Source organism: Primulina eburnea, chromosome 11, assembly GCF_022965805.1.
Source record: "Primulina eburnea isolate SZY01 chromosome 11, ASM2296580v1, whole genome shotgun sequence".
Classification (NCBI taxonomy): domain Eukaryota; kingdom Viridiplantae; phylum Streptophyta; class Magnoliopsida; order Lamiales; family Gesneriaceae; genus Primulina; species Primulina eburnea.
In genome coordinates, this window is record NC_133111.1 from 39,781,520 (window position 1) to 39,793,978 (window position 12,459).

Here is a 12,459-nt window from a genome sequence, read left to right on the forward strand (position 1 = left end):
TGTCCTTTACTGTGTTGGTGGCTTGAATTGGAACTAACACATTTTTTGGGTACCAAACTGTTCAATCAGATTATTGTTTTCAAGGGTCGGTACCCCATAGTTGATCAAATATTCAATGCATTATTCTATGTATTGCACTAATTTGACTTTCACTTAGTAATTAGCATGCAAAGTGTTTGAGAAGCCATATATGTCTATGTTTCCTATCAAAAAAAAAAAAAAAAGAAGCCATATATGTCGGAGGCTACTAAATTAGCTTGAACTTTATGGATTGAGTATGTTGAATTGGTTTCATTACACTGGCAGATGTTAGTTGCTATGCTTAATGAATTTTAATCCTCACTCCTGTAAACTGGACCTGACTTTTGAGTTGGATTTTCGGAGTATGACACTGCAATCTCCAAATTTCATGTGGTCGACTGTGACATAGTTGATACTCCGAGAGCAATTGATAAAATTGTTATGATTAATATATATTTATCATATGATAATAAAGTATATATCATTTGACATTTACTTTTTTATATGTTCCTGCTGGTGAACGATATGTTAATATTTTTTTTAAGAAAAGTATTGAACTATTTGTTTATTTGGATATATATGTACCCAATTAACATATTGTACATTCACCAAAAAATGATAGAAAACAATATCTTAATAACTAGATATAAATAACAATATAACAATTAAAGTAAATCGGACAGAATATATTCTTATATACAGTATATACATTCAATGATTAAAAAAATTGTTTGTATGATGAAAAATTCTTGAAAATTTACAAAAGTTTTAACATGCAATAAAATTCATTGGAAATGTTATGTAAAACTGATAAAAGTATGTCATATATGTTTTTATTAAAACCAATCTTAGTTTATTCATGTTAATTTTTTTCTGTATAGGAAATTTTGGTCGCATTCACATCTATGCTAAATAAATGTTGCTTTCAACATAAATTTACTTTTTAAATACCATCTGCATATTTTAGTGATTCACATTTTGTCAAAATGTTATATTTGATTGTTATGTTAAAAGTTCGTTCTTTTGGTGGAAATATTTTCTGTAACTCATTCTCAAACTGAGAGTGTATCGGTGTATTTTATCCTGAGCTGGATTCAAGGGTTGATCAGAAGGCTTCTCAATATTTGTAAGATAATATTATTCCTGTTTCCTAGGCTCTGTAATTTTTGCTGAACTATGCCAGCGTTTTCAATCTAATACGGTTGGAAGTGGCATCCAAAATTTAATTTTACTACACTCAAGGCCACACATTAAGAATTCTATTTAAATGCACATACATTTACTTTATAGTATTTTGTTCTTTTATTATCTACATTCTAGCGGTTCCTTTGTGTCACTAAATTTTGCATTCAATGACATGAAAATGTAATTGCAGGCATGTTTTTTTTATCTGGATTTGGTTCCTTGCAATGAAATCACAAAGGGTAGCACTAAATTTACTACTCCATGTCTTCTAAACATTATGGAATGTTTCTATCTTTCACAAGAGTTAAGTAACTGCCATGGCGTAGACTACTAAACAACGACCATATCCAGGTAGATTTTGTTGCACAACTATTTTTTTCCCTAAAATCGTGCACACACTACCGTGTAGAATTATGCCTAGGTATTATTATTATTATTATTATTATTATTATTATTATTATATATTTTTTTTCAAAGAAGTACTTTCTATATGATAACCGTTAACTAGTTGTATAATCAATTACGACGCATATGCCTAACTCGCTAAAAGATATAATGCAGGTCATTAATTCGATGTAATCTAGTGAACTCAAATCCGCAAATATTAATAATTTCAATTTTTTGTGCATAGAAAGTATAAGGATTGTATAAATCAACCAATGAGAAGCCAAGCTTCCCCCAGAAGTCCTCGCAAATTCTCTTGTGGTACTCGCTTTCTCTAAAACCTTTTCCCGTGATCTTCTATCTAAAATCCAATGCTACCTATAATTTTACTCTCATTTCCTTCTCCCATTCATAAGATTTCTATACCTTAGTACTTTTTGATCCACCTTCCCCTCTTTGTTTCTGTGCAGGGCTTCCTTCAAGGTTTGTTTGTCTGTTTTTTTAACAATTTTTTGCTATAAAATAGTTTGTTTTGTTTTCTCGTGCTTTCTTGTTGAATCGGTCACCTTTCATAAGCCTTTCTATGGTTTTGGATCTACGATTAGATTTGGCTTCTTGTCCTTGTAGTCGAGTTCCAAATGTAGTATTTCAAAACAACATTTATTTTGTGATCTGTTTGTTATTTAATTTAGTCATATTATTTGAAGAGGGTTTTATTGGTGTTTTTGCGTTATAAACCTATGTTGTGAAAACGGTAGGGCTTGTTTTGCACATTGTATGCCTTTTGATCCCAACAAAAAGCATCAGTGGTTAATCTGGAGTACTTTATATTTCAAGAACCAAGAGGGGCTTTGATGCACCACCAATGTTTTATTTCGTCATTGGACCTGACTATCACTCCTGTAGTTTAGTGGAAGGTTTGTCATCCAGGGAATTGTGGTGTATTTACATTTTAATCTTTTATTTTCTTCTTTGTTTTTGATTGCCATAGGGGTGTTTTTCCGTGGAAAAAGGTTAGATAAAAGTTTGGTGCAGGATAATTTTTTTTTTTGGAAGTCTAAGTAAGTTGGATTCCGTGTTTTCTTTTCTCTTCTTTCAATGGCAAGGATGTCCCTCACCCTACCCCCGGGTTTTCGATTTCATCCAACTGATGTTGAGCTGGTGATGTACTATCTCAAGAGAAAGGTTACGGGAAAGAAGCTTCATTTTGAAGCTATTTCAGAGATCAACATTCATAATTTCGCTCCATGGGATCTTCCAGGTAAATGTATTACTTGTTTGTTTTCCCCTTCATTCTATGTGGCACTTCTCTGTTTTTATCTAGTAAAAATTATACTCTACCACATGAGCAAAACATTTTTACTTACATAGATTTTCTTAATATTCTGGGAATGAATTTGTAGGCGCAATAATTGTCAACTTTATTGTTTGTAGAACATGCTAAGAAAGATGCATCTTAATTTTGATATTTTCTTTTATTTTTAATAAAGATCATTATGCCATATTATTAATATTAAAAATTTAGGGTGGACATGGTGTAGTTGAAGCCCTAGTACAACTGAGACGCACCAACGGTGCCATTCAACCACCAAGTAAATTCTAAATTATAAAGGATAAACGCAAATAATCTAGAAATTTAAAAACAATTACCTAAAAAGTACAATTTATTTCCTATTTTTCCTAGGCATCAAACTGTATTTAGAGGTGGAGGCTTGAGGTTTGGCCACCTCCGTTTCAACTTTCGATACTTATTTAGTATTTTATTGTTTGTTTGTTTTTTAAAGAATAAAATCCATTAAAATAAGGTATAAAGATTTTTGTACAAGTACATCAGGCATACCCGGGAGAAAGCAAATATCGAACCAATAAAATCCATGATATCATCACCAACTACACAAGGCATACCCCGGTTCTAGAAACAAGCAAAAATGATCGTATCCACACACATCATAAATAATAATAATGCAATCAAGAGCTTATATCCATATAACTTGGCGAATATCAAAGAGTTGGGATCTTGATTTTCTAATGATACCCTCGGGACACTGCATTTCTTTTTCAAAAATAGCTCGATTGCATGCATTCCAAATGTTGTAGACACATGTTGCCACTGCAATGCATGTCAACTTCGACAATGCAGAATTATCTCTATAGACACCTCGGAAAGCTTTCTGAACCGATGTTGCAGATCCCTTGATTTTACGCAGCCAATCTTTGATGTCATTCCAATTTCTCTTCGACACATCACATGCAAAGAAAATATAACGAGCTGATTCATTATTGTTATTACAAAGTACATACATCTTGTTCTCTATATCGCATTGTCTATCTATAGTTAGGAATTTACTGTGTGCAAACAATCATGTGGCAAAACGATGCTTGGGGAGTATGCAATGTTTCCAAATGGTAGGTTTTCCCTTCTTTTTGAACAAAGAATTCATAAGCTCGAGCAAGACCACCATGAAATCTTAACCAACTCTCCAACAGCATCCCCCACTCTCAGCCGAGGGTTGTCTAAGTAGAAGAACTTCTCGAATTCTCACAATTTGTTTAATCAAATGAGACTCGTGTTTTTTCCAATTTCATTCCCAAACACCACCAAACTGTACATCTATCTCGTTCACCCATTTCACCCACAGGCTATCCTTTTTCATATGAATCTTCCACAACGTTTTTGCAATCAAAGCAGTTCCAAGCCAAATAAATTTTTAAGCTCCATGCCCATATCTTCCTTTGATCTACAAAACATGTTCCACGAGATAGGAGGTTGCTTCGAAGGCCACACAAACTTCCTACAATCCTATAAATGTCATCCACGATATTAGAAGTGAGTGGTAGAATAGATAACCAGAAGTATTCTACCTCTTGAAGTACCGATCGAAGTACTTTGATCTTCCCGACATATGATAGTGAGTGTCTTGGCTAGGAGCTAATTTTAGCCCCAATTGCATCCACAAGTATAATCTGAAGTGCACATCTTCTTAGATGCAAGAAGAATACCGAGGTATCGAAACGGAAAATGGCCAACATTAAAACATGTCATATCCAAAATGGACTCCCTCACACTATCATCCATACCAGCCATATATATGTTAGACTTCATCATATTTACTGTCAACCCCGCCGTATTACCAAAATGATTCAAGCAATCCATCATCATAGAAACACTGCTGATATCCCCTTTTTGAGAATAGAAGTAAATCATCTGCATATGCAAGATGTGTAATACCCAGCTTACTGCATCTCGGGTGGAACTCAAAAGATGGGGATAAAGACATGTGATTCAGAGACATCGATAACGCTTCAATACATAATGTAAACAGAAGAGAGGATAACAGGTCACCTTGTGCGAGGCCCCATTGATCAAGAAAGAATCCATGAATCTGTACATTCAAAGATATATAATACGAGGTTGTTGTGACACACTCCATGATCCATCCCACAAACCGAGAAGGGAAGTTAAATAGGTCCAAAATTGACTCCCTCACACCATCATCCATGCCAGCCATGTATATTGTTTGTTTAGTCTCAATTCCAATTGTTGTTATCGTGTCAACAAATTTTAGAGTAGTAATGGTTTATTTGTTCTTCTGCAGATAAAGCTTGTTTAAAAGGTAAGGATCTGGAATGGTTTTTCTTTTGCCCTAGAGAGAAGAAGTATGCAAGTGAATTCCGAGTGAAACGTACTACAGATAATGGATATTGGAAAATTACTGGAAAAGACAGAAATGTCTTTTACAATGATAAAATTGTTGGAACTGTGAAAACCTTGGTATTCCACCTAGGTCACGCACCAGTAGGGAAAAGAACTGACTGGATTATTCATGAGTACAAGATCCTCGATGAAGAATTGGCGGCAACAGGCGCTCAGGTATATTGGCGAACTAGTTACTGATTGAAATATTTAAAGTTTACAATTTAATTAAGTTGACCGGCTTTGTAAAAAGAATGTTGAAAGGAGAAATCAAGATTGTTAATTTCTCATTGCAATATAAAATTAATTTGCATGCCTTGTGTTCAAAGATATACAAAGGAACTGTAAAGGAAAGCTAAATTTAAGCTAATTATATTAGATTAATTTTACTGAAAATACAGATTTGTACAGCTTGAATATTCCGGACGAAGTACTCGAATTCTCTTGAGGGTAGTCCTTTAGTAAGAATATTTGCAACCTTATTTGTACTTGGAATATGAGCCATATAATTATCCAGTTTTCCTTGATAAAAGTGCTTATCAATCTCGACATGCTTCACACCATTGTGAAGAACTGAGTTATGTCAGATGGAGATGCTTAATTGTCACATAATACTTTCATAGGCATAGAATGAGAGACTCCTAATTTTTCCAATAATCTCTTGATCCGCATTGCCTCACAAACACCTCAAGCAAGATCTCAAAACTCAGCCCGACACAGCTAGCCACCACAAGTTACTTCTGGCTTCCCATGTAACCAAATTACCCCTAACAAACGTACAATAGCTAGAAGCCGATCTCTATCAATGACATTTTCAGTCCAATTTGCATTGATGCAAACTGTGGCTTGAGGCTGCCATGTTTTTAAAATAATAAACCTTTTCCTGGAGTTCTTTTCAAATACCTAAAAATTATGTGTGTTTGGCATTGGGAGTGCTTAAATTGGCAAGTGCAAAAGCTATATCAGGGCAAGTATGTGAAAGATAGATCAGTCTTAAAACAAGTCATTGGTACCGATCTCTTCTGCTACTTCTTTAGGCGTGACTTGTTGGAGCTTCACATTACAATCAACTGGTGCCTCAGTTGCTTTGCAGCCTATAAGCCCCTCTTTCAGAAGGCTTATCTTCTCTGGATGATATAAACTCTACACTGCACAAAAGTATTTCAATGCTCCTAGATCTTTGATCGCAAATTCATTAACAAGTGCTTCTTTCGATCTTTTAAGTTAAACATGATCATCGCTAATGGAGATGATTTCATCAATGCGATGACAATCGTCCCCTACTTTAGAGCATCTGAAAATATGCGTGATCCTGTTGGAATTGGCAATACCCCTGGCTTCTGAAACCCTTTCTAAATTGCTCATATTAAGCTCTGGGAGACTGCTGAGTCCATTAAGAGCTTTCTTTAAGCAACATACTTTATATGTGCCATATTTCTTCTCAAAACCTAGTGGTGACTCTGTGAACACTTATTCTGAGTCTTCATTTAGGAAGCCATTCTTCACATCTTATTGGTGTAATGGCTAATCAAAGTATTGCTGGAGACATAAGAACTTAGATTGAGTCTATTTTTGCAACTTATGCAAAAGTTTCTTGATAATAGATTTCATATATCTGCGTAATTCCATTAGCAAAAGCTAGTCTCAACACTCAAACAAGAAAAACAGAATGAATAACAGCTCCCCTCCTTCACATATTTATTTCTTTCCCTCTTTCTAGACTCTTCTAAAGTTTTGTAACTCTTGGGCTGTTTGGATCTAGGCAATAATTGGGTCCGTAACACATGGCCAATACAATGCATTTTTCAGCTTAAGATCAATGCATTTTTCACGAAAACCATTTTTACTCTTTAGGGGCATTGTATATTTTAAAATACATGTTAGCTTCCTGTTAATTAGATGACATGATGTTAAAACAGCTTCTCGCATTATTACTTTGGAACATGCATAGAATACATTATTGCTTGGGCAACTTTGTGTTGATGCCGGATTTTCTTTCAGGAAGTCCATTTTGTTGAGGAGTAACACGACAAGTGGATTGATGTTCAATGTCTTTTTATTTAAAAAAATTTCCCCAAATATTTGTTAAAGATGAAGTTCCATTATTAGTTTGAGGAATGCTTATTTTGGTTAAAACTGTTTTTCGACCATATATTGTGGAAATCTTTGAATAATTTTTCAAATCATCAGATAAATCCAACTAAGTCAAGTATGATTATCAATAGAAGTAATAGACCATGTTTTCCGGTTAAAGTATGAATTTTTAGGGATCATAAGCGTCTCTGGCAATCAAATAAGATTGTTTTGATGCATGATAAGGCCTTGATTTATATGAAACTCTATGACTTGCATTCACACTGTCTCTTGACTACAGTTGCTTTTTCTATTCTTCGATGTTGCAAACGAAGTTGTGATTATCATAAACTGCATGAAACTATTAACACTTCAATTATATTATGAACCGCTAGATAGTTCTAGGCACTCATCCTGTTTGATATATGTTTGATGAGAAAGTTATAAAATTCCTATTCAAGTGTTGCCGTTTTTGCAGGACAATTATGTGCTTTGTAAAGTCTTTAAGAAGAACGGTTTGGGTCCAAGAAATGGTTCACGTGTTGGAGCCCTATTTGATGAGGCAGATTGGGCTAGTGATGATATCAATATTGCTCAAAATCATATCATATCTTCTCAATGTAATGGTCCAACTTTTGCATTAGTTTTGCCTGAAAAGCAAAGCCTTTCAGTTGAACCAGGCATAAATGATCCTGGGAGCACTTCTGCTTATTGTCCACTATCCTCAGTGGGCCCTTCTACCAGCCAGGTTCTTGTGGATGAACCAGATGCTGAACTTGAGCGTTTATTAGCCTGGCTTGTGGATTGTAATGTGAATGACACTATGTTGCTTTTGAATGACAATGGAAATCTCGAGGTAGTTATATTTTATATCAACTTTGATTTGTTTTTTTGATCTCATCATATCCTTTTAGTTAAATATGCATTTGATTGTTTTGTCCTCCTGTTCCTTTATTTCCTCATCCTGGCACATCTCGGCCATGCATGAAGTGGTGAACGTGGCCACCTGTATCATTTAGAAAGATAAAAATATGAACTATGAAAGAGATGCAACGTGTTTGCATATGATATAACCACGTGAATGTTATCAACCACATGACTATGGCATCATTACTCGTTTTGAATTTTCAAATGTGTTTGTTTTTGTACCGTCATTTTTGGGTCTTTTCATACGTATACCCAATTTGATCATCTAGCCACATAAATGGTGTGAGCTGGTATAAGGCTTTAATTTGTATAGTAATCATGCAGTCAATCATCAGTTTTTTTCCCTTATGTGCATCCCTTTTTAAAATATTAGAAAGAAGCTTCATTCTTAAATCATTTGATTAGGACTACCAACCACGAGTTCATGATTTTGTCTGGTCTGCTTTAGTGCGGTAATATTTTAGTAGTGCTGTGGCAAGCATCATATGGTTTTTTTTTGGGTTAAACAAAGCATAAACCAAAATGAGCCAAATTTTTGAAGCAGTTGTGGTTATAATATTTGTTCATTTATGCTCAATTTTGTTGTGAGCCAAAAACAAATGTATTAGTTTCTTTAGCCAGTGTAAGACGTGGAACTAAGAAATTAGATTAGTTTGCCAAACTAACACTAATACACTGAAAATAGATTCTTGTAAACATGACCAGGATTTTAAAATTGATGGTTCCTGTTCCAGTTCCAGTGAAAGGTACCATTCAGAACAGAACCATCTAAATATGGTTTCGATTATGTTATGATTTGAACCAGTTTAAAATGAAATTTATTCATTTAAATTATCAATGTCAAGAATAAAATAAAGGTATGACTAGTGAAGTGATCAAATCAACTTGATTATATAAATTAAGTCATCTATGTATATTTCAGGACCTTAAATTTATGAATAAATACTGGTTTTAACTTTGGTTCTACGTTATTCAAGTTTCTTGTATTTAGGAAGCAAAACGAACTATAAGTCCTCGGTTTCGATTTTGGATTTTCTAGCTTGTGAGAGACAATTCTAATTTTGTTTTTATTGCAGTAGCCCTTACGATAGCATTGAGGTATCTACTAGGAACAAATGCTTTGTGGTAGGCTTCGATTGCCTATAATAGAAACAGATACATCATTATGCTGATGGATTGGTAGGCTGAGGTAAAAATGGAGAAAGTCTCAATTTATGCTCATCATTTGAAACAAATAAGGAGAATACTGAAAGGTGGTATATAAAAGCAAAATTATAGGAGTAACATCGCAAAAAATAACATCTACATCACTTTTGAGTGCAAGAATATCAAACATGTACTTGATAGGTCAGATCTTGAACAAATCAGATATATCATAAGACTAGATTTATTCAAAATTGGGCGATGAGGTGCAAACGTGGAAAGGGTATATCCTGTGAAGTACCAATGATGACATACAATTTATCAGATTATCTACACACCTAACTGCATCAGCTCTGAGGTATTTCCAAAATTGCATATGAATCATGAAGGTCCTACTAACATCTTTATGATTCTGGTGGCTTATCAGCGACACTGATCTATTGAATTTGTCGGTGAAAATTAAATTTCTGACTTTGTAACGCTAATAATCAAAATTTAGGGAAAGAGGTCCCAGGTTTCTTCTTCTTTTTTTATGATTATTCAATAAATTTGTTTGTTTATGATTATCCCTTGTTATTGTATTGAAATGCTGTGTCATTGGCATACACCTCTGTTCTTTTTTTCTTACAAATATTCGACTGTTTGATGCTCCTTATGCCAAACAAATTCTCAGTCTCTGGTTGCCACAACTTGAAATATTAAGATAGATCCATATTTTTAAATGCGAGTGAAATAAAACTTCATCCACTTTTATGTATTGATTTGAAGATGTGCTGAAGTATGTTGTGCTTAGCAGGCTGACCTCATTGGCAAGGGAAAGAACATTGTCTTACCTGGTTTTGATGGGAATGATGTTAACACCAGCACCAATGCCCAAGCACATTATACACAGATAAATGAAGCTGGAATTGATTTCTCAGTGTGAATTTCTCTACTGCAGTCTGTGGCACCGAACAATTTCAAATGTGTGACAGAGTGGGATCCTACTTTAATGAGAATATGCAAGGATGCAATTTATCTGGTGCGGCCCATTATGCTTCTTGCATTGGTCAGCTACCATTGCTTCCCAAAGAATCTGAGATTGAAGGTTTTTTAAATGTGGCTCAGATGGTGAGACCATTAATTTTGATTTTTCAAATTTTAAACGGAGTTCCCATAGATTTCATTCCTGTATTTTATTATTTTATTTTTTCCTTTAACATTAATAATTGAAATACAGGAAAATGATAATTATTACCGTGGATCTAATGCTGTATGCCTCAGACTTCTCAAGTCAACCACCTGTGGTGCCAGAAGAATCAAATATGGCAGACAGTTTTCTGAATCTGGTTCAGATGGTGAGACCAGTAACTTGGTTTTTAAATTGTAAAAGAACTCCACTCAGTATTCCTCTTTTTACACATTCCATCCTTATACTTTAACCTTGAAACGTAGGAAATGATGATTATTACCATGGAGCTAATGCTATGTTTGGCTTGGACGCCTCTTATGGACAACTGCAGAACGGGGGTCTTTTTTTATCATGAAACGGAAACAGCTGGATATGATGACAATCTGTGATGGAGCTGGTTATTATGTGATGAGCTTCTGTCGCATCTACTTAAGAAAATATTAGAACTTGGAACTTTTGGTGAGCATTGACATTTTGCAAGCACATCTTGGCTTGGAAAACTGGGATGTTTCTTTTAGCATTTGGATTTTGCCTTCGTACTCCTCATTTTGAGACCATGAGCATTCGGAAAAAAAAAAAGGAATTAAAAAATTATGGTTATTTTTATGTAGATTCTCTCCATCTCTGTTGGGTGGAGTCTACCTGTTAGAGCAGCTGGAGAAACTATCTCCAGCAGTTTCACCTATTATGACTGTCACTTGGGATTCATTGGATTTATTTTGTGGACTGAAGTTTTAATTATCCATGGTATTGCTGCTTTGTTTGGGACTTTGTCTATTTCGTTTACGCTTGGTATGAACTGATTCCACCATTTTTAGTTCCCTCTCAATCTGTCATATACGGTCTTATTTCTCTGTCTCGTGGATCATGAACCTTAGAATTAGTCTCTCATTTAATAGAGTTTCTACTCTTTTTCAGGCATGAACCTGGTCAGATTTTCTCTGTTCTTTATGGGATCTACTGTAGCTCGACTTAGGCAATAAATTTAAATAGTTGTCGCTATGACAAGCATGCTTGTTCGGAAAATAGTTTAATTTCATTTGCTAGTTCTTTAAAATATAAAATTTACATTTTTAATTAAAATATATATTAAATGTTTCTTCAGAAAATAAGAAATTCCACATATTTTCACTGTAAACTATAGGTGGCGATATAATTTACATATAAAATAAGTTTTTTGTGAGACGGGTTAGTTCAATCTATAACTATCATGAATAATAATATTTTTGACATAAAAATAATATTTTTTTTTGAATTACGTCGGATTGAACATCTGTTTTACAAATTTGACTTGTGAGATGGTCACATGAGTTTTTGTGATATCTATACTAATTGACTATGTATAATTCAATTACAAAAATTAACTGATTCCATAACTCGATTTAAGAAAGGCTTTTACCCTAAAATATGTGTTTTGACTAGTTTTTAATATTGATAGTTGACTCGGTTTTAAAATCTATGGACCATGAAATATAAGATACATGAGTAGAGACCAAGCTGTTAGTCGACTTTTGCTATATGTAGGATAAGTTTAGAAGTTTTTATATATAGAAGAAGCAGTTTTGATTTTCGGATACAGAAGTGAGAGGGAAATAAAGGTTTTATTGGAATTTCAAAAAAGTCCAAATAGAAGTCAAATTTGTTATATTGTTTTGACTTGTGAAAAAGAAATGAATTCCATAAATACTAGCGTAATGCTGATAGTATAGTCAGTATTTGAGAAATTCAACTTTTTTTTTTTTGATAGTGAGAAATTCAACTCGTGCCACTACTTTTTTTCTATCTTTAGCTTTTTGCCAATTCAAGAAAAATCAAGAAAAGAATTCAAGAAACGGTCACTTTGTTGTCTTTCCCTCCACAC

General features: G+C 34.1%; 1 protein-coding gene across 3 annotated transcripts; it reads left to right on the plus strand.

The window, feature by feature from the left end:
- Window positions 1-883: 883 nt before the first annotated feature.
- On the plus strand, window positions 884-10,784 carry LOC140805981 (NAC domain-containing protein 82-like). 3 transcript variants are annotated; one of them, XM_073162379.1, is made up of 6 exons: window positions 884-2,851; window positions 5,187-5,204; window positions 5,376-5,461; window positions 7,836-8,213; window positions 10,221-10,537; window positions 10,647-10,784. In XM_073162379.1, exons 1-5 carry the CDS (start codon window positions 2,689-2,691, stop codon window positions 10,350-10,352), a joined length of 777 nt encoding a protein of 258 aa, XP_073018480.1. In that variant the 5' UTR covers window positions 884-2,688; the 3' UTR covers window positions 10,353-10,537; window positions 10,647-10,784. The 3 variants fall into 3 exon arrangements, with proteins under 3 accessions (XP_073018480.1, XP_073018478.1, XP_073018479.1); XM_073162377.1 differs by having other exon boundaries at window positions 1,662-2,851; window positions 5,187-5,461; XM_073162378.1 differs by having other exon boundaries at window positions 1,672-2,851; window positions 5,187-5,461; window positions 10,224-10,537.
- The last annotated feature ends 1,675 nt before the right edge of the window (window positions 10,785-12,459 follow it).

Coding starts and splice junctions, on each gene's coding strand:
- LOC140805981 (XM_073162377.1), top strand. CDS start 2,689: ATGGCAAGGATGTCCCTCACCCTACCCCCGGGTTTTCGATTTCATCCA. Junction 5,462..7,835: donor TGGCGGCAACAGGCGCTCAG/GTATATTGGCGA, acceptor CCGTTTTTGCAG/GACAATTATGTGCTTTGTAA. Junction 8,214..10,220: donor ATGACAATGGAAATCTCGAG/GTAGTTATATTT, acceptor TGTTGTGCTTAG/CAGGCTGACCTCATTGGCAA.